General features: G+C 43.7%; 1 protein-coding gene across 3 annotated transcripts in view; it reads left to right on the top strand.

The window, feature by feature from the left end:
• The window catches only part of GSG1 (germ cell associated 1), a 36,231-nt gene extending 13,992 nt beyond the window's left edge, over nt 1-22,239 (top strand). The window contains exons 1-6 of one of the 3 annotated variants that reach the window (XM_006110409.5): nt 3,130-3,284; nt 7,234-7,552; nt 11,193-11,240; nt 16,991-17,143; nt 17,537-17,648; nt 21,355-22,239. In XM_006110409.5, coding sequence (XP_006110471.1) covers nt 7,234-7,552; nt 11,193-11,240; nt 16,991-17,143; nt 17,537-17,648; nt 21,355-21,667 — 945 coding nt within the window. In that variant the 5' untranslated portion in view covers nt 3,130-3,284 and the 3' untranslated portion in view covers nt 21,668-22,239. Of the gene's footprint in view, nt 1-3,129; nt 3,285-5,991; nt 6,112-7,233; nt 7,553-11,192; nt 11,241-16,990; nt 17,144-17,536; nt 17,649-21,354 lie in introns of those variants that run through there. The other 2 variants (XM_025178696.3, XM_025178670.3) reach the window with 2 other exon arrangements.
• Nucleotides 22,240-22,855: the final 616 nt, after the last annotated feature.

Raw genomic sequence — 22,855 nt, 5'->3', positions numbered from 1 at the left:
CTGCACTTGTCCCCTACTTCGAAGTAGGGGGCAAGTGTAGACATACCCTTACTGAGCTTGTGTCTCTAACAATATAATCAATTTTAATGGCTTTAAACAAAAATTTACCTTTAAATGGATTTAGGATCCAAACATATGTCTAATTAGTTCATTGCAAAGTAAGAGTTAATTCATGAATACAAACAGCTAAATAAAGGTTGCAATTTGAGTAGAATTATTTAGGGCTCAGAATGAAATCTGGCATTTGCAGTCTGTTACTCGTTTTAAAAAGGCTGGCTCTACCACCCGGAGATATCCTGCTGTGAATGTGTCACTGAGGAAGGGGACCACTTCCCTGGACTTTATTCATATAAAAGCAGAAGTAGGAGCTGTAGATAGAAGGTAACACAGAGGTATACAGACTGAGGAGCCTGGGGAATGGTTCATGGGTATGAATGAGCATCTCTGTGAGTTTAGCTGAGTGAAAAGGCGTGTTTTTGTTGATATTGCCATTTTCCCCAGGACAACTGAAGAATTCATGTTAGACCATCACACAGCACCTTCCCCCTGAGAAGAGAAGTACATCCTGGGCTATGAGGAACCATGTACCTCTTGAGATCCACTGGTTGAGTATCACTGTCTTAGGGTGTTATCCAGTTTTAAATTAAGCACCCTCAAATCCCACTGCAATCCTTGGGCACTGAGGCTGCTTGTCTCCTTACAGGATTTGGCCCTGAATGTGTATGTGAGGTGGGACTCAGCTAAAAATGCTGCGAGAAACTTAAATTTAAAGGACCTGACTTTAAGATGTTGCACTAATATTGTGTCTTGCATTGAAGTTCCTCATTGTGCTCATATAAGAAAAACACATGATTGATTACATAGTGAAATCAGGGTGCTTCATGTGTTAACTTCACTAAGTTTAGGCAACCTTTAAAATACCCAGTGATGTGAAGTAGCAGATATTCAGAGGAGAAAACAGGAAGAAATCATGCTTCCCATGGCATGCCAAGACAGCAGAATCATTTAGGATGACTGGGAGGGTATTTCTAGGAGCAATGGCATGAAACTGAGCTAAGGGGATTTTAGCATGAATACCAGGAAATATTTTCAAAAGGTTGAAATCAACTGGATGGTGGAATAATCTCCAAATGGAAACCCCCTTGTTTGATATATTTGAATTTAAACTTGACCACATATTGGAAAATATATTAGAGGAGCAATCCTGTATTAGCAAAAGATCGAGCAGATGACCTATTAGATCTTTGCCATAGATAATTTTCATTGTTTTATAATTCACCAGGGGTTATATTTTTCTAAGCAACTTAGAGAAACTTGAGAGAGAGAGAGAAATTGTTCTTTGAGAGAAGGAAGAAAAAAAAACAGAGAGAAAATTGACATAAACTGGGATGTTGCTTCCCTCAATACACATGATACAAATTAGAGCAGCAAATGAAGCTTCCAAAAAAAAAAAAAGAGTGAGGAAAAGTTGCCACCTGGTGGTAGCATAAATTCTGCCACCATCAAAACCACGAATGGCTGGATTTTTAAAGATGTTTAGGCACCTACATACTTTTAAAATTCTGGCACATAAGTCAGTATTTTTAAAGAAGGGCACCTAAAGGTGTGAGCCTAAAATCCGTATCTACACACATAAATAAGAACTTACTTCTGCAGCATAGTTAAACATGCCCAACTTTAAGCATGTGAGGTGTTCCATGTACAATAATGGGACTACTAATATGCTAAAAGTTAGATGCATGCTCCATAGCTGACGTGTGGCCAAAAAGAGGATTGTCAGAGATGCTGAGTATCTGTCATACTCACTTCTCTGAAAATCAGGCCACATTTATTTAGGTCTGTAAATATGGATTTAGATGCCAAACTTTACCTACTCTCATTTGAACATTTTTGATGTATGGAAAGAATTGCCTCTCTCACTGGAAGAAGGCTCCTGACTAGTATTCTATAAGGACCTGGCCATCTTCAATCAGACAAAGGAATCTGCATTCAACACAATTGTATAGTTTAAGAATCTAAGGATGGTGGTTGTGGTTGTGGTTGTGGTGTCCAAATATACAGTACTGCTGCCAATTAACCTCAAAAGAAGTATATACATAAGAGCAGCCTCTGCAATAGCTAGGACTAAAGTGAGCTAAGGGCTATCCATCCTCCTGCTTCAAGATATAAGGGATCAGGAGGAAATTATAGTATTGAACATGTAGAGGCATTGTGGCATTTTTATTAACATCACTATGGTAGTTTGGACATGGAATGTGCCATGCACATGCCACATATTATTTTACTGTATATCTACCTCTCCAGCATGTAGCGATGTGATTGGTAAGAACTGAGATCCCAGACTAGCTAGATAGGCCATGGCTTTGTTTGGAGGCAAGAGAGTGGGCTAGCTACACACAATCCCTTTTGATGCCCCTGGGCAAAACTGGAAGACTCACCCACTTTGTACAAGGACTCCTCCTTACCCTCAGACAGACAGATGAACATGGTGTGTTCAGGCTGATGGGTACTTTTCTGTAATTAAGTTCTACCTTAAAACAAGTTCCTTATGTTCTTTACTGGCTGTTTGACGTATTCCTTCTGCCGTTGAGTTATTTCTTTTAAATTAAAATTGGAAGAGGTTGTGAAAGGTGCTGAATTGATGTCTCTTGGAACCTCAAATCTTCCATTCTCACAACAAGTGCAGAGCACCTCTGTACTCTCTCCCTGCCCTTTTCCCTCCACGTGCCTCAGTTCTGCCAAGGAGAATAGAACTCTAAGGATCAAGGGAGTCCCATTTCCAGGCCCATTCAGTCCCTTGTCACTCTGTTGTGATTGCCAACAATGGGACTAGTTAGTGCCAATGGTGGTGGTTGTAGTCTGAGAACCTCCAGCTCATCTTGTATAGGTACCAAACATCTATCAGACAGGAGTAATTGGAAGCTCCTCTGTATTATATTGAAACGTGTTCCCCGCTGAATGCAGGTCACTCTTTGCGCTTAATCCCAGCATGCAACACCAATCTGTTCCTGTATAATCTCCCAGAACAGCTGTGCCATGATTGCATTGTGGATTATAAAATGTCCATTTATCTCAAAACAGCTGCTGGCTGGAAGGGAGAGCATTTAATAATCACAGGGCATTGGGGGGCTGGGTGAATTTGGGAGGAGATGAAGGAGAAAGAGCATTAGAAACCGTTTGTTGTCTTGAAAATCTAGCTGATAGATGCAGGAGAGAGGGAGGCAGAGTCCTACAGCTGTACCATCCACAAACTTACAAGAGCACTTCAAAAATCCACCAGCAAGGTAAATTCTCCTCTGCTTTATCTCGGGAGGTTAGATACAGAGGCTGTCCAAATGCCAGAAGTTGTCTGACCAGTTATTGGCAATAAGTATTTGGCTTTAGTAGAAAGAAAGTTTTCTGGGTGTGTTTGTTTGAAGTTGCCTTCTCACTTCCCTAATCAATCCCTCTCACTTCTCTTTTCTAGATCCCCCTGTCACCACCATTTTCTGCCCCTTTTCCTTCCCTTTGCCCCAGCCCTAAGGATTTTAGAAAATTATACAGATTCTAAGATACTGACTTTTTTTTTCTCATGGAAAATTTGGATGAAAACAAAAAAAATTGTTTTTGCCAACATTCTTGCAATAATAATGATTGATTTTATATCCCATTTTAGCAAGTGTAAACAGAATAATTTTTACCAAAAAAAAAAGTGCTGAAAACTAAAAACTCGGTTTTCAGTGGAATATTTTCAGTTTTTAGGTTTTCTATTTGCAGATGAAAAACAGGATTTTTTGAGGAAAAACAGACACTTTCCACTAGCAAACAAAACAAAACAAAATAATAAAACCTATTCTCTTGATAACCTTATCTTCATCAGAAAAAAGTGTTACTGGATTTTTTTTTCTACTAGCCTTGGCTACAAACCCTTAACTAATTCTGCACAGATGTCAGTCATCTGCTTCCTGGACACGGTGAAGTCAAACATACCTTCAGATTACAAGATTGAATGAATAATGTTAGGGATGGCAACACCTTTTCTAGTGCCATTGACGAGGCAGGTTGCTGAGTGGAGTCACTCAAGAAGAGGGAACAGAAGCTTGAGCAATAGATTCTGAAGGGCGCAGGAAGGCATTCTCAGAAGTAGGGTAGTTTCTTACCTTTGCTCAATGCATTCTGCTTGGGCACATTTGTGCCTCCAGCAGTGTTTTGAGGCTGCTATACACAGTGGCATGTAGTGTACAAACATTGCACATCCATTACCACAGGGATACATGGCCATGGATGTGACGAGGTGCAGCTTAGGTGAGTAAAGACACACCAGAACCCGAGGGTACGTACTCTACTCAGTCTCTTCAGGCAGTGCCTCCTACGTCTACACTGTAGCCTCCTTCTACTCAGTGTTGCCAAAGCTCTTCCCCACCACAGAGAAAAACTTGGACACAGGGGAAAGTCTATTTGACAGATCTGTCTGGGTTGAGGTAGACAGTGCTTGTTCCTGCTGTGAGTGCAGAGGACTGGACTTGATGACCTCTCAAGGTCCTTTACGGTTCTATGATTCTATGAACTCTATACATGGTAAGCAGCACAGCTGGAAAAGGTCTTTGAAGCGGGTCTTAAACATGGAAAGGTAGGAGCCCTGTCAATAAGCAGCAGAGGTGCCACAGAGAAAACAGCATTAAAGCAATTATGTGAGAAGCTGGCATCTGGACAGATAACATCTAAGTGGTCTATAGAATGTTTTGATGGGCGACCTCAAGAGAAACCTCCAGACTCTGAGGGAAGTGGGGAGGATTATTCAGCAGGGGTGCCCTTCCTTCAAAGAGAGAAGCAGCCCCATGGTCAGACATGCTAAGATCATAGAATCATAGAATCATAGAATAATAGGACTGGAAGGGACCTCGAGAGGTCATCGAGTCCAGCCCCCCGCCCTCAAGGCAGGATCAAGCTCCGTCTACACCATCCCTGACAGATGTCTATCTAACCTGTTCTTAAATATCTCCAGAGAGGGAGATTCCACCACCTCCCTTGGCAATTTATTCCAATATTTGACCACCCTGTCAGTTAGGAATTTTTTCCTAATGTCCAATCTAAACCTCCCCTGCTGCACTTTAAGCCCATTACTCCTTGTCCTGCCCTCAGAAACCAAGAGGAACAAATTTTCGCCTTCCTCCTTGTGACACCCTTTTAGATATTTGAAAACCGCTATCATGTCCCCCCTTAATCTTCTTTTTTCCAAACTAAACAAGCCCAGTTCATGAAGCCTGGCTTCATAGGTCATGTTCTCTAGACCTTTAATCATTCTTGTCGCTCTTCTCTGTACCCTTTCCAATTTCTCCACATCTTTCTTGAAATGTGGCGCCCAGAACTGGACACAGTACTCCAGCTGAGGCCTAACTAGTGCAGAGTAGAGCGGCAGAATGACTTCACGAGTTTTGCTTACAACACACCTGTTGATACAACCTAGAATCATATTTGCTTTTTTGCAACAGCATCACACTGTTGACTCATATTCAACTTGTGGTCCACTATGACCCCTAGATCCCTTTCCGCCATGCTCCTTCCTAGACAGTCGCTTCCCATCTTGTATGTATGGAACTGATTGTTCCTTCCTAAGTGGAGCACTTTGCATTTCTCTTTATTAAACCTCATCCTGTATGCTACTGGAGTCACTGGCATTCAAATGAGATGTCACACAGAGGCTTTTAGTGTCATTTAAGAACTTCATTAAACTTTTTGTGAGAGCAGGGACATTGCCATCCTAGTGCCCCACTCAATTTCTGATGTAAGGGCTGGTAACTTCCTTTGAGGGAAGTACTGTCTAGAGCAGTGTTTCTTAAACTTTTTAAGACGGAGGAACACCAAACAATTTTTTTTTTAATGGGGAACACAAAAGATTTTTTTTTGCTCAACAAAAAAAGGGCCGTGGGGAAGTTATTGACCAAAAAAAGAAAGGTTGCCTGTCCCTTTAAGGGTGGCCATTTTGAACTTTTTGAACTCCGTTGTTCTCCACGGCACACCTCCAACTGCCTCGCAGCACTCCGGTGTGCCGCAGAAGAAACACTGGTCTAGTGGGGCATCAGGCTCAGAGTCAGGATTCCTAGGTTCTCTTCTTGACTCTGGTTAATTCAGGTAACCTTTCTCTGCCTCAGTTTCCTTATTTGCAAAATGACTGTAATCATGTTTACCTCTCCCACAATGTGGAGCTAAATTAATTAAACATGTGAAAAAAATGCTATGCAATCCTTTAATAAAATGTGTTAGGGCAGTGCACATTTGCTTTTCTCTGGGATACCATCGTCTTCACCTCTTATCCTAAGTTAGCGCATGGTGTTTCTGGGAGCTGAGTAACTACTGCAGCATGCCAACTCAGATGTGATGGCATTTCAGGGTCCAAATCATCTTCTCAGTTTTGTGCACACTACTCTCACTGGGGAGCGAGATTCCAGTCACTTTGCCACTGAAGGAGTATTCCCATTAGTATATTCTCCAGTACCTTTGTTCAGTCCAATTTTAAATGGCTAAAGCAACCACTTATCTCAAGTGACTATTCCATAGTCTAAGGGGTCGTTCTGTGAGGAAATGGTTCCTTATTCCTGAGTGAAGCAATGAGATGTCCGGTTTCTGCTCCTTTTTCTCTCACACCCCCACACTGGTAGGACATGACATAGGCTTAGCTTCTGTAAGGTATTTAGGTTCTGACTGCCAATGCAATCAGTGGAAATGAGGAGCCTACATACGGGCGGGTTCTGAGCCACTGTGCACACTAAGGCTGCGTCTAGACTGGCATGATTTTCTGGAAATGCTTTTAACGGAAAAGTTTTCTGTTAAAAGCATTTTCGGAACAGAGCATCTAGATTGGCACGGACGCTTTTCCGCAAAAGCACTTTTTGCGGAAAAGTGTCCCTGCCAATCTAGACGCACTTTTCCGCAAAAAAGCCCCGATCGCCATTTTCACAATTGGGGCTTTTTTGCGGAAAACGAATCTGAGCTGTCTACACTGGCCCTTTTGCGCAAAAGCTTTGCGCAAAAGGGACTTTTGCCTGAACAGGAGCAGAATAGTTTTTCCACAAGAAGCACTGATTTCTTACAGTAGGAAGTCAGTGCTTTTGCGGAAATTCAAGCGGCCAGTGTAGACAGCTGGCAAGTTTTTCCAGAAAAGCGGCTGATTTTCTGGAAAAACTGGCCAGTCTAGACACAGCCCATGGGAGATGCATTGATGGCATGTGAATCTTTCATGTTTATTTATTGCAGATGGAACTGCTGAAGATCCTGCCCTGGCGTCGTGCTGTCTTGGCAGTGGTCCTGAATCTACTGGCTCTCTGCCTTTCTACCACAGCCTTGCTCGGCAGCTACTGGTGTGTTGGGACCCAGAAGGTGCCCAAGCCTTTGTGTGGCAAGGGCAAAGCTACCAAGTGCATTGGTGTGCATGTGTCCATGGACGGAGGTTCTAGCAATTCTTCATCCCACGATGTAGTGCACTACAGCTGGGAGACCGGGGACGATCGCTTTGCCTTCCGATACTTCCACACGGGCATGTGGCTTTCCTGTGAGGAGAACATGGAAGGACCAGGTAGCATCTCCCTCAAGGCAGCCTCAATCTCATTCTTATTCTTATTACAGCAAATGCCTTTAGTGCCAATGAAAAGTGCTGTGCCAGGCTGACAACAGTGGGGAAAGATGCCTTCTCCACAGCCCCGGAATAAGTTGAGTTGGGGCAGTGCTCACCTCCCTCTGCCCACTCATACCCACACACGGCCCCACCACACTCCATCCCTCAGTGGGAGGAATGTTGGGAGGAACTGAATGGGCCTTGCAGATGAGATGAGACTGCTAACAAAAAAGGACATTAGTGCTATTTGTGGTGGACTGTGGTTTTGTAATGTCTACATCTGTTGTCCCTTCCCATCAGTTTGTGTCATGTTCAGTAGGGGACAGAGTCTGTGTTGTGAGAGAGAGGGTGATGGCTTTATGGACTGACAACTGTTGCTGTGTGCATTGCAAGTACCATGACAGGAGGGTTGTTTTTTTTTGAAAGCCCTAGGCCCTGGAGTCCTGTGAATAAGAGAGAATTTCAGCTGTCATGTAGGAAAAAAAAAAAACCTCAGAGTGGCAGAAAAAAGTGTGCAAATATAAACCCCAAAGGTGCAAAAGCCAGATTGAGTACGTACACGTGGCTTATCTTTAAAAGTTCGTAGTTTGCTATGTGTGAGAGAAAGGACCAAATTATTGAATTTTGAATGTTTGGCTCTGGCATCATGCTTTATGCCCTCTTTGTGCCACCAAAAATCTGCTTGTGCTGGGGGCCGGTATAGTCCTCCCCACCCTCCAGTGCAATTTAGAGTGGTGGTGGCAGGTCTAATTTATGGCAACATTCCCCCAGCTGCCTATGGACTTCTCTGTAGCCCAGAACCTTTTAAACATGCCTCCTATCACCCCAACTTGCTCCCCTTCCTGTCTCAACTCCTGTGCTGGGGCTTTTGTCAGCCCCATGTCACACCTGTTCTGGGGGAATTCTCCCCAAACCACTCTTTATGGCCTGGCATATAGGGGTCAGAACTAGCCTCAGAGGCAGCAAGCAGACAGATTGAAACTAATAATACAGAAATGAAAGATTGTTTAGCCCTTCCTCATTTCTCAGTGACAGGCAACATGCCCCCCACCCCATGCCTCAAAGGCACTTATCACAGAAATTGCTAGTTAAAGAAGGGATCATATGTACTATTTCTCCTTCTATGATCAGTGGGGTCAGTATTTGAAATCAGAGAGGTCACAAATGAAAATAAAGATTGCAATAGAAAAAAACTTCTGTCACTTTCAGGTCTTGATGATGGTTTGCTTTGGGCATTGTCAGCATGGTTCAGAGCAGGGTGCACCTAGGTGGGAACGGGTAAAGTGGTGATTAATTTCCATGGCAATAACGGGAACGAGTTGGGAATGAGACTACATCACTTGACTGAGTTTGAAGGGTTTGCAGAGATGTAATGTGCTTCTTAGCAATATTGGAATAACAGTGATCTGATAGCTTTGGATTTTAGTAATGCATTTGGTAAATATTTTCATGAAATCAGACCCTCAAAATTCATTCAAATTCACTTGAATGTAGCCCCTGTTATATGTCTTTGACTGCAGGATGAAGGACCAGAAACAAAGGATTATGATCAAAGTATTGATTTGGGGGAAGATGCCCCATGGGGAGGGGGCACTGCAGAACTCAGCATTAAAGCCAGTGTTGTTAATAACTTCATTAAAGTCTAGATAAAGTAGCAAAGAGTGAGTTAATGAAATTTGCAGATGGTACTAAGCTGAAAGGAATCCACTGAGAGGAAGGAAATAATACAAAGGGCTTACGGAGATTAGAATTGTGGGCAGAAAATAACAAAATGAGATTCATCTAGGGGGAAAAAAATGCTAGCTAATGTGTCTGGGGGGGAGAGAGAATCTGCCCAGGGAAGATTCAGTGGGAAAGAGAACTCTGGCAAGCAGTAATGCTAAAAGAGACTTTAAGGGATTATAATGGATATGTGGATTATACAAAACTTTGCACTGGGATATGGCAGCCAAAAAGGCCAAAGCAATTTTGGACTGTATATGCCTAAGAGGTAGTATGGAGGGGGGATTCAGAGCTTATTTGGGGGGGAAGGTGTCTTATTTTTAAGAGAAGGTGCATGCTTCATTGGGAAGCAGCTGTGCACACAACTTTTTGCGGTACTAGTGGTGAGTAACAGTTCCATGTGCTAAGTGGGAGCTGGCTCCTCACGTGCCTGTTGCATGAGCTCTTTAGTATAGTGGTTTTTAAACTTTTTTTTTTCATGACCCAGCTGGAGGGGCTTACCTTCAGCAGCTCACGGTCAGCAGTGCAATAGGGGTGCTGCAGCAGGCGTTTGCTTTTTCTGCCACCGCAAACCATGCTGCATCCCAGAAGCAACCAGTAGCAGATTCCTGGCCAATGGGAATGCAGAGCTAGTGTTCAGGGCAGGGAAAGTGCGTGGAGCCCTGTGTTCTCTCTCCCCCCACCCAGGAGTCAGGCCTGTTGCCGTCTGCTTCTGGGGCGCAACAGAGTCTGTGGTGCCAGGAGAGGCAGGTAGCCTGGCTTAGCACCCCCACTGGTTACCTGTCTGCAATGAGACCCAGTGCCTGACATTCCATGACCCTGTACTGGATCACAACCCTACGGGGACATCTAGTCTATATATGAAAAGAGGATGGGTAGTTTAGAGTTTCATATCTCGTAGTGAAAGAAGTAGCTGCACTGCATGTGGAGATTAGGATATCTATTATGGTTTCCTTAGGATAGTTGGAAATTGGAGTTGGAGAAGAGGCACCTCTCTGGGTTGTTTATGAAGAGTAGGGCTATGTCTACACTATGTTTTTTTTCCGGGATACCGCCCAGAAAAACTCTTCTGCATCCAGGGAACACGTCTGCTCTTCTACATTTTTTTGCGGAACAGCAGACGTGCTCTTTCAGAAGCCCTGTCTTCCTCATTCCACAAGGAAGAAGGGCTCTTCTGAAAGAGGAGGTTTTTCCGAAATTTGGCCCAGTGTAGATGGGCCAAATTTCAGAAAAGCCTCTTCCAAAAAAAAAATCAGAAAAAGGTGCACAAAATGCGGAGCACAATTTGCCTACCTTTTTCCGATAAAACCTTGTAGTCTAGACATAGCCTAAGTGGTGTGTGTGGTGAATAGCAGGCAGACAAATGGCACATGAGCCACATCATGAGTTTGAGGATTTTTAGCCAATACTGGAAAATCATGAAATAGGATACTGGGATGGAAGAAAATTTATGATCTTTGAGTTGAAGCTAGGAGGGGTGAAGTTACAGAGTTAATGCAGCTTGTGGAACATCTATGAGAGCCACTTTCTTTCATCACAGCTTTTTACTAATGTCTTGAATGTATAGCTATTTACTTATACCAACTCTATTTAATCTGCTGTGAACATACACCAGCTTCCTCATAAGTACCCCATTTGCACTTAACATACAGGCCATTGTTCTTCCTTACATACCTTTGTACACAGGACTCCCAGAACAAATCAAAGAAATCATCTCTTTGGTCAGAAAGACAGCAGACTCCAGAAGACCTTAAGATAGGTAGATCTTGCAAACTTGAGAAATGAAAGAGGCAACCAAGATAGAAATTCTTCCACTCCCTCTCTCCTTAGTAGCTTTTGAGACTCCACATAATCTGAGCCTGATTTGTTTGCATTTCAGAGGAGAAATGTCGTAGTTTCATTGAGCTTTCACCGCCTGCAGAAAGAGGTAAGAACAAATCTCTCTTTTTTCCTCTTAGAGCTGCTCAATGCACCTTCTAGAAATTGGGGGATGTATGCAGTTGAGAGGGGGCTGTAGGCACCTAAAGGTTTGGGTGAAATCTTGTCTTATTAAAGTCAAAGTACTGAGGATTTCACCTCAAATGTTTACCCAAAACATCTGGCATCAGCTCCAAAAAGCTAGAAATCTCAACCTTTCTCACATGATTTCTTGTACTCACTGCTATCAACCCAACTGGAAATGTGGCAAAGACAACCTTTTTTGTTGTATTTCAGCATGTCCTAGCCTTGTCAGAATTCAGAATGCACATAGGCAGTCAGTGTAAATCGTTAATATAAATTAAACACTGCTGTATCATTTACTCACCATACGATCTTGGGCATGTCACTTCTGTCAGAAATTTGAAACCTGGCCACATTTTGGGTCCCAAACTGAGGCACCAGAGCTTGAATTTCAGTTATTCTGAGCATCTGCTACTCTAGCTGAATAGGAGTGGTGATCAGAACCTCAATAATTTAAACCTAAGGGTGAAATCTTTGCCCCACTGAAGCCAATGGCAAAACTTCCATTGATTTCAGAGGGACCAGAATTTCATCCTATGTGTCTCAGTTTGGCCACTATTTTGGAGTGCCCCCTTTTGACAATGTTGGCCCTCCCTTCTCTTTACAGTGGTGCTAATAATGCTTCCCTCACCTCTGTAAGGCATCTTGAAATCTACACAAGCAAAATGGAATATGTAAGGAAAGCATTCTTAGTATTAAGAAGCTGCACGCCCAGAAGCATGCAAGAGACCAGCTTTCATTCTTACTCTGAGTCAGAAATCTCTACTGTAGTGTCAAAATCTAAAACACAGACTGGGCTTGTGGCCAGATTTCCATGGGCTGCTCTGCAGGGTGTAGTTAGGATCTGTGGGTTAGGATCTATGCAAGGGAGGGGCATTTTGTATGTTATTGTAAAGGGATTGAGTTCCGACAGAGGTCAGGGAGAGGGTAAGATGCTGTTTCATTTTATCTTTGTTCTTGCAACTTATGGCAGTGGCACCCAGAGCCTGGGCTATATTATATTAATTGTAACTAATTGACTATAATTAATTATAATGATAATTATAATTATTATTAATTATAGTAATTATAATTTACTTTATTATATTATATCCTGTTCTCCTTGGGAGAATAACAAATCTGTATTATTCCTGATGGTACTTGGTAGTTAAAAAATGAACTGCAGTCATAATGGGAGCTATTCCTACAGGGTAACTTAAATGTTTGTGCTGTGCCTAACCCCAAGTCTATTTTGTATGGATACAGTATTCAAGCATAAGATCATCTTCATAGTCTTCCTGTATCAATTAGGTGTAACAGAATAGGGTGTGTTATCCATGGTCCCCTACTAGGCTCAATCCTGCCTCACAGTAGGATTCTTTACTACTATAAAGGTATAGCCAGAAAGTTTGCTGTATGCAAATAACAATTATTAATTATTCTAACAGGTAGAGCTACAGGCTAAATCAGCTCTACAAGAGATGGACCAAAAATAGGAGTGGGAACTACTTGTGAACTTACAGAATGGAAATGGTACCCGGAAACCATTTAGATGCTTCCTAGTCCCTGTCTAAACCTAGAGGCTGTATCTAGACTGGCCAGTTCTTCCAGAAAATCAGCCACTTTTCTGGAAAAACTTGCCAGCTGTCTACATGTCAACATTCCTGTGGTGGGAAGAACACCTCAGCAGTCCAGCACCCTGGCATTTAATTTCAAAAAAGGGAATTATGCAAAAATGAGGAGGTTAGTTAAACAGAAATTAAAAGGCACAGTGACTAGAGCCAAATCCCTGAAAGCTGCATGGAAACTTTTTAAAGACACCATAATAGAGGCCCAACTTAAATGTATACCCCAAATTAAAAAACATAGCAAGAGACCTAAAAAAGAGTCACCGTGGCTTAACCACCATGTAAAAGAAGCAGTGAGGGACAAAAAGGTATCTTTTAAGAAGTGGAAGTCCAATCCTAGTGAGATAAATAGAAAGGAACATAAACACTGTCAAATCAAGTGTAAACAGGTAATAAGAAAAGCAAAAAAAGATTTTGAGGAACAGCTAGCCAAAAACTCAAAAAGAAATAACAAAATGTTTTTTAAATACATTAGAAGCAGGAAGCCTGCTAAAAAACCTGTGGGTCCCCTAAATGATCGAGCTATAAAAGGAGCAATCAAGGACGATAAAGCCATTGCGGAGAAACTAAATGATTTCTTTGCTTCAGTCTTCACGGCTGAGGACGTTGGGGAGATTCCTGAATCTGCACCGTCCTTTGTGGGTGATGAATCTGAGGAACTGTCCCGGATTGAAGTGTCATTAGAGGAGGTTTTGGAACAAATAGAAAAACTTAATGTTAACAAATCTCTGGGACCAGATGGCATTCATCTAAGGGTTCTAAAAGAACTCAAATGGGAAATTGCTGAGCTATTATCTGTGGTTTGTAACCTATCCTTTAAATTGGCTTCCGTACCTAATGACTGGAAGGTAGCCAACGTGACACCAATATTTAAAAAGGGCTCTAGAGGCGATCCTGGCAATTACAGACCGGTAAGTCTAACTTCAGTACCAGGCAAATTAGTCGAAACAATAGTAAAGAATAAAATTGTGAATCATGTAGAAGAACATAATTTGTTGGACAAAAGTCAACATGGTTTCTGTAAAGGGAAATCCTGTTTTACTAATCTGTTAGAGTTCTTTGAAGGGGTTAACAAACATGCGGACAAGGGGGATCCAGTAGATATAGTATACTTGGATTTTCAGAAAGCCTTTGACAAGGTCCCTCACCAAAGGCTCTTGTGTAAATTACATGGCCATGGGATAAGAGGGAAGGTCCTTTCTTGGATTGAGAACTGGTTAAAAGACAGGAAACAAAGGGTAGGAATAAATGGTAAATTTTCACATTGGAGAGGGGTAACTAGTGGTGTACCCCAAGGGTCAGTCCTGGGACCAATCCTTTTCAACTTATTCATAAATGATCTGGAGAAAGGGATAAGCAGTGAGGTAGTAAAGTTTGCAGATGATACCAAACTGTTTAGGATAGTCAAGACAGAAGCAGACTGTGAGGGACTCCAAGAAGATCTCACCAAACTGAGTGATTGGGCAACAAAATGGCAAATGAAATTTAATGTGGATAAGTGTAAAGTAATGCACATCAGGAAAAATAACCCCAACTATACGTACAGTATGATGGGGGCTAATTTGGCTACGACAAATCAGGAAAGAGATCTTGGAGTTATCGTGGACAGTTCTCTGAAAACTTCCACAGAGTGCAGTGGCGGTCAAAAAGGCAAATAGGATGCTAGGAATTATTAGGAAAGGGATAGAAAATAAGACCCAGAATATCTTACTGCCCCTGTATAAAACTATGGTACGCCCACATCTTGAATACTGTGTACAGATGTGGTCTCCTCACCTCAAAAAAGATATTTTGGCCTTGGAAAGGGTTCAGAAAAGGGCAACTAAAATGATTAGGGGTTTGGAACAGATCCCATATGAGGAGAGGTTAAAGCGACTGGGACTTTTCAGTTTAGAAAAGAGGAGACTGAGGGGGGATATGATAGAGGTCTATAAAATCATGAGTGGTGTGGAGAGGGCTGATAAAGAAAAGTTATTTATTAGTTCCCATAATAGAAGAACTAGAGGACACCAAATGAAATTAATGGGTAGCAGGTTTAAAACTAATAAAAGAAAGATCTTCTTCACACAGCATGTAATCAACCTGTGGAACTCCTTGCCAGAGGAGGCTGTGAAGGCTAGGACTATAATAGAGTTTAAAGAGAAGCTAGATAATTTCATGGAGGTTAGGTCCATAAAAGGCTATTAGCCAGGGGATAAAATGGTGTCCTTGGCCGCTGTTTGTCAGAGGCTGGAGAGGGATGGCAGGAGACAAATCGCTTGATCATTGTCTTTGGTCCACCCTCTCTGGGGCACCTGGTGCTGGCCACTGTTGGTAGACAGGATACTGGGCTAGATGGACCTTTGGTCTGACCCAGTATGGCCGTTCTTATGTACACTGTCCGCTTGAATTTCCGCAAAAGCACTGACTTCCTACTGTAAGAAATCAGTGCTTTTTGCGGAAGTACTATGCTGCTCCCATTTGGGCAAAAGTCCCTTTGCGCAAAACTTTTGCGCAAAAGGGCCAGTGTAGACAGCTGAGATTTGTTTTCCGCAAAAAAGCCCCGATCGCGAAAATGGTGATCGGGGCTTTTTTGCGCAAAAGTGCGTCTAGATTGGCCACAGATGCTTTTCCGCAAAAAGTGCTTTTGCAGAAAAGCGTCCATGCCAATCTAGATGCTCTTTTCCGAAAATGCTTTTAACGGAAAACTTTTCCGTTAAAAGCATGTCCGGAAAATCATGCCAGTCTAGACGTAGCCAGACTGTAAACTAGGGAGAACAGCTCATTCTCAACTTCTTCTGCATTGGGTCTCTGTGGCTGATTTGGGGACAATCTAAAGTTCACGCTTCTTTCACTGGAGTAGTAGCTGGAAGGAGATGGGCACCTGCAGTCTTGAGCCTTCCTTAGCTTGAGATTTACAAGGCAGCTCATGCTTTTCCTATATACTTTCCTCAGCCCAAGGAGTGGGAGCTCACATTCTTGGCTCAGAGCCAGACTCCTAGTACAGCTTCTGTGCTGGAAGGCAATCCAGCTCCAGCCTTGTTATTTAGCCAGGGCTGAAAAGAAGCTTCTGGAGCATGCGTTCCTGGTCTCCTGAGTGATACTATGATGTCACCTGTCAAGTACATGGCTAAGATTCCAAACTTCCTAGTTGCACAGGGGATGAGACAGAGGTCCTGAATGTTTGATTTTCAAATAGTTTTGTACAAATCCCAATTAGTGTCCATAAGTGTAATTGGAATAGCTTAGAATATCCTGTAGGAGAGTAAAATAACGTCTCTAGAAGTTAGGGTAGTGTACCGTGTATCTCCTACTTCACACAACAGCCACAGCTGTTGTTGTTATATAGTACAATATAAAATAGGGCCCGGGGGGGAGGCGGGGGAATCTTGGCTGTATTCCATCCCTTTTTCACTTCAGGACGCAACTGGTCCTCTCCCATTTGGAAATGGTGAAGGGAAGGCTCCTTGGGTGGCATACAGGCTCTATGTTGCATTCTCCCCATAGCTCCTGACCTAGGGTCATGCCAGAGGTAGGTATGTTGGGGGAAGGCGGAAGTGTAGCTGAAATTCACCAGACTCTGTCTGTTTGAACTCTTTGACAGTTCTAAAGCCACCTCTCCACTCCCTGGCATGAAAGGTACAGCTCAATTTGAGGGCGAGGATGTGTATTAGTAGTAGTAGTGGTTAGAGCAGGGGTCAGGGAGGCAGGAGATATGAGAACAGAGATGGTACAGGCCCCTGGGCATAAGTTTGTTTTCTGAATTCTACTCAGCTGCCCTAGAGGTAGCTGTGTAGAGGACCCACGTCAGACCTATGCATATAATTTAAACCCTAATTAGAAGGTGTAAGTGGTACATACATTCTCTTCAGGCCATCTTCACAGGCTGCATGACACCCCTGCAGAACAGCCGCATTCTTTTCAGCTGATGTTCGTATTCGCTCCGCATTGTTCAGTGGGGAACATCTGGAGTCTTCTCTCTCTTCCCAGTTTACGGTGGGAATCCTTTGGGTCAGGGTAGGGAGGGCTGTGGCAGGTCATGACCCTTATTTATGCTGACAGAGTTCTCTTCTTTCCTGTTTTGTGGCAGGAATCCTGTGGCTGTCACTGGGGTCAGAAATGGTCTACATCAGCTTGCTGCTCATTAGTTTCATCCTACTGCTGGTTGAACTGCTGTACACAGGGAATCCAGTCTGTGGGCTGAAGCTCAATGCCTTTGCTGCAGTCTCCTCTGTGCTGTCAGGTTGGTGCCCCAGTTACAGGCATGGGCTCATGAAGGCATTTTTGGGTGGTAGCATGAGCAGCCCTGGGCAGGGAATGACGCTCATCAAGGAATGGGTTCAAGAAGTCCTTAGTGCGGTCAAGACCTCATACATTCATTAGCCTCAGTGCATCAGTGGTGGGGGTGGGAAGGGGAGGCAAAAGGGCCAGAGTTGGGGAGAATAAAGGGGAATCAGAGGAAAGACGATGACATTGAGAGGGGGAACAGGGCTCAGGGGCAGAGGTTAGTTAGCTGCTGAACCTGCTGAGCAGAAGGATGAATTTGGTCCTAAACCTTAGCTCCTAGATAGACCAACAAAGCACCTGGCCCTCGGCTGTGCTAGGACAACTTTGCCTTCTTGTCATCTTGCTTTAGGTTTGCTGGGGATGGTGGCTCACATGATGTATTCACAAGTCTTCCAAGCGACTGTCAATTTGGGGCCAGAGGACTGGAGACCACACTCGTGGGACTATGGCTGGGCTTTCTAGTATGTGCACTGTGAAGCTCCCTTCACATCCCTTTGGCTGTAGGCCTCAGTCACAGTCCACCCCTTCCAAATGCACCAACTTAGCCCCTTTACCCCCAAAGACAGCTCCTGTATAGCTTCATCAGGGCTGCTGCTTTGCCATCCTTGTCTTTGCCTCAATGTGTGATGGAGGGTGACCATTAGGTCTCATCCTGTCCATTCCCCTGATTCTATGCAGGATTGCTCCCTGAAACATGTAGTCCCCAGAGTTTTGTCTTGTCCCATTTTAAATGACACAAGATATGGAGGTTCTACCAGATACCTTGAGAAATCATTCCACTGTTTAACGGATCTTCCTATTTCAACAAAAATGATAAAAGGGTTAGAAAACCTAACCTATCAATTCTGGAAAATGAAAAACAAACTGGGCATGGTTGGTCATGAGAAACAAAAACAGAGAGGGGAGTCTTCTAATTGACTTCAAATATATAATGGACTGTTATAAGCAGGGCTTGACTAACGGCGGTGAAAGCTGCTTGCCAGCTCCACACTGCGCATGCACAAGAGCCGCATTGCGCATGCGTGCGTCGCCGGTAAGCGGGGCGCGCGGCTGAAATCTACTTGCCATGGGCGAGTAGATGCTATAGTTTGTCGAGCCCGGGTTATAAGGATGGTGATCAAGTAGGATAAGGAGCAATAGGCTTACTCTGCTGCAAGTGAGACTGAGGTTGGATATTAGGACAAGCTTTTCAACTATAAGGGTAGCTAAGTTCTGGAATAGGTTACCAAGGGAGGCTGTGGATTTTAAGAACAAGTTGGATGAACATCTGTCAAAGATGCTCTAGGTTTCCGTGATCCTGCCTCAGTGCTGGTCGAACGGTCCCTTGAAGTCTCTTCCAGCTCAACATTTCAGTTCAGTTTTAATATAAACAGGTGCAAGCTTAGGGTTCAGCCTCCCATGACATAGGGATTTAAGTGACTAGTCAATTATCTGATAAGCAAAAGCTTATTGGATAATCGATTAGTCCCTTGACTAGTCGCTTCCCCCACACCTTCTATCAGAGGCAGCAAGGTCGGGGGAGCAGGAGCTGGTGCTGGGGGGAGCTGGCGTAAAAGCTGGTTCCCCCAAGCACCATCTCTGTGGAGGGTAAGGGAAGCAGGGGGGTAGCAGGAACTGGGTGCAAGTCGGAAATCAGTTGATTCCTGGCTCACGCCCAGTCCTAGACGCTGCACCTCTGCTTTTTAAATGTATTAAGAGCAGCGGAGGGCACCTGGCGCGAGCTGGGACAGCTGATTCTCGATTCGCGCCGGGTCCCCCAGCTGTGCTCCAGCCTTTTTACAGTTAAGGCTGGTGCACAGCGGGGGGACCTGGTGCAAGCTGGGAATCAACTGTCCCAGCTTGCGCTGGGTCCCCCCACTGCACTTCAGCCTTTTAAATGTATTAAGAGCCTTGCTCTTAATACATTTAAAAGGCAGAGCCACTTTGGATTTAGCTCCCAGGGCCAGGAGATAACCCTGCTGCAGCTCCCCTGTTTATCTACTAATTGACTAGTCAATGGAAAATCCATTGAGTAGTTGATAAACTAAATTTAACATCCCTACCATGATATCCCACATGGCTGGCTGCACCCACCCACGAGGGGTGCCAGGTGTGCTATCAAAATGATTCTGCAGAATCCCTCTTTCGTGGTTTCACAGTCTCCATTATTACACTTTCTCTGCAATGATGGGCCTGCAGTTCTGACCATAAACACCTTAATACTAAATCCAACTTACTTCTCCATATGCAGCAGTATGACAGCTCTACAAATTCCCATCACCACGGCGTAAGAGGATCTTCATAAGTGTAGCGAACATGTATTAATGCAGCTGGCACTCGTGCATCCAAGATACTGAGCACAGTGCCTACTGCTCACTATTGGCCCTATACAGACAAGAATCACAGGATGCACTGTCTCTTCCACAGGTTAACAGGAACCACCTATTTAAGCTGAAAATAGGCAACAAGTTGTCCCTCTAATATTGTTTTGAGAGTCCCTGGGTATGGCTCAAAGAGGTGTTGGGAAATTCTGGGATCGGGGGACAAATAGAATACAAAATCTTTCAGACGTGACTGGTACCTTAAATTTGGGGTCCTTCTTCTAGCAGTGGCTAGTACCTAATGTTCTGGAGGGACAGAGAACTCTAATAAAAACATCTGGCCAGTGGTGCTATGTTGCAGAGCTAAAAGGGAGGCAGAAATATTCTTTCCTGACCCAGACAGTAATCAGCAAATAGCCTGAAGCATGGGTTTAGTTTACCAGAACTACATTATGGGCCATAAAATGATCCAGGCCTTATTAAATCTAGTTGCAATGTTTGGCTTTGGAATCTTCTCTGCATTGTATTCCACTGACTGGTTACTGTGTGAAGTATTTTTTTCCACTGGTTTCAATTTTACTTGTCATTAACACTAAGGGACTTTTAATCAATCCCAGTTCAAGACTGCACAGTATAAAAAAGAGGGCCTGATCAGTTTTCACTGTGCCCTTCTTAATCTCTTCTCTGATCAGCTCCCTAACGTCTGCCACACTAAACAACCTTATTTACATATTTCTCCTTCTCAAGCCTAGCTGCTCTGATCAGGAGTTTCTTAGTTTCAAGTCTATCTTAAAGTAATATGATCAAAACTGAACACAAATGATTAATATTATTCTGTCCATTATGATGTTCTCCAAAATACCTTTTTTCAGTTTAACTACAACTGCATGCTGGGCAGGTATCCCCAAGGACCCATGATGAGTCCTGAATATTTATTCCTTGGAAAATCTTGCAGTGTCAAACCTAGACAGACATACACAGCTTTTTATGTTTTGGGTGGTTTTTTTGGGGCCAGTGCACATAACATCAACTAACTTGAATATGAAGGGTGATTTTCTTTCTACAGTGATCTTATGAAAAAAGCATATCAAAAGCTATTTGAAAACAAGCAACATGTCCAACAAGGTTATAGATAGTGGTTAATGTAACTGAGGAGGACTGCAGAATAAATAAGAGCCTCGGGATCTCCCTGGCTGGCCTATTACTCTATGGAGTCTGCTTTGTCATCATGTTTTCCAGATGCAGGTTTTCCAGAGCCCTCCTGTCATTTTCTCATGCCGCATCTATTTTTTTCTTATGGTATTTTCCCCTACATCTTTTTCTGTAGTGTAGGTTACAGAGCTATCAACACTTTTCCCCCACTGTGGGAGGGGGGCAGGAAGGGAGGGGTAATGGAGGCAGGATAAAGCTCTAGAACCATTTGGGTCAGAGCTAGAGCTTTGATCTATTTAGTTCAGTGTTTCTCAACCAGGGGTACTCGAGAGAAGTCTGGGGGGTACGTCAACAAAACTAAAATTTGGAGAAAACTGAATTTTTGTTTTAAGTTTTACAGCGCTTTATTATTTTTGTACTTTTTACACCCAAAAATGTCATCGCCCACCCGGCTAAGATTAAGTTGTTTAAACAAATGTGTGGCAATCGTAGAAAAAAAAATTGTGTATCTGAAAGCTGTAGGTACTGGAAGTACTTTTTTTTTTTTTTAAAGGGGTACTTTTTAAAAAAAGGTTGAGAAACAGTGATCTAGTTGATGTCCATTAGCTCCCTGCAATGCATCTGGTTCATTTCTTGACCCTGACACACTTCTCCGACAATAGAGGACTTCATTAAGATCCTCATTGCGTATGCTGTACTCTTTCCCCTCTCATAGCATGGCCTGGGCCTCCTTCACCTGCTGCATGGCTTCTGCTGTCACCACCCTCAACACCTACACCAAGACTGTGCTGGAGTTCAAGCGTAACCATATCAAAGGCTATGATGGGAGCTTCAAGGACCAGTCACAGCATCACCAGTGCTTCATGCAGCAGCACAGGGAGCAGATAAGCAGCTACTACCAGCAGCGAGACAAGCCTCTCCGCTCCGTCTCAGAGGGCGTTGACTTCTACTCTGAGCTGCAGCAGAAAGTGCTACACCAGGAACCTGAGCTGGAGCTAGATGAGTCCATTGGGGAAGATCACTGCTAGGGAGGGGGGAGCAGGCTGCTTGGGAAGCGATAAGAAGATCGAGTTCTCAACCAAATACTAATACCATTGTTAACAAAGTTTGCTGTGGTTCTGGTTCCTTTAACACTTCTGGAGGGAGGGGGAGAGAAAGGGAAGGCATGGGTTCACTGCTATCCGTGTCTCTGGGCAGCATGGCAGGGACATTCAGTGACATCGTGGCTTGTGCCTCTGGAGCTGGTCTGTTCTGTTGAGGGCAACGTTATCACATCGGTCATGAATGGTAAATGCAGAGGCTGTTTTTACAGGAAACTGTTATGCCACCTGTATCCCAAGGCTCCTGCGCTGCCACCGGGGGTGCTCTGAGACCCATTCCAATGCCAACAGTATCACAAAAATGAAATGGGCACATCTAGTGAGTACAGCATCAGGCTGTGAGCAGTTATAACCGTGAGAGTCTGAGCATTCCTTTATATCACAGCATTTTTACCTCCAAGTTAATAAACCTCTGAGATTTGGGCTACGCATGCCCTGCTCCATTTGCCACACAACTTGGAATTGTTCTCATTTTTCAAAACGCCTTTTTGCATTTTACAATAAAAATCCTTTTAAGTTTAACTGGCTTCTGACCCTCCCACAAAACAGCCAGAGAAATCGCTGGACATTGACTACCAGGCCTAGGAGTTTAAGGATGACCCTCAAAAGAATTACTCCATCCGGTAGTGGCTTGCCAGCTTTTCCCAGGAAGGTGTGGGGGAGGAAGCACATCTCTTTAACTAACACATTTTTCAAATCATCTTTTTGCATTTTACAATCAAAATCCTTATATGTTTAACTGGCTTCTGACCCTCCCCCAAAACAGCCAGAGAAATCACTGTCAGCCAGGAGTTTCCCAGTGGAACAGGAATAGAAAAAGGGTGCCATTCTGCATTCGCCTCCCACGATCTCCCATTTACCTCTTCCCTCTTTCACCCACCAATCCCTCTTTCAAAGCATCCATCACCTGTAGTATCCATCACCTCTGTCCAAGTCCTGTCTACTCCTGTCTCCCTGAGGCTCTCCTCTACACTGTACACCATAACCCCCTTCGCTTTGGGGCTCCTGTCTGTGTTCTTTGCTCCATTCTTTCCCACTGCAGGACCTCTGCCCATTTCATTCCCATAAAGTCCCCTCAGAGGTACAGTGGTGAGGTCCTGCTTGTTCTTCATTCCT

This window comes from Pelodiscus sinensis, chromosome 1 (genome assembly GCF_052426305.1).
Source record: "Pelodiscus sinensis isolate ZL-2025 chromosome 1, ASM5242630v1, whole genome shotgun sequence".
Classification (NCBI taxonomy): Eukaryota; Metazoa; Chordata; order Testudines; family Trionychidae; genus Pelodiscus; species Pelodiscus sinensis.
This window is presented reverse-complemented; position numbering and strand designations above follow the sequence as displayed.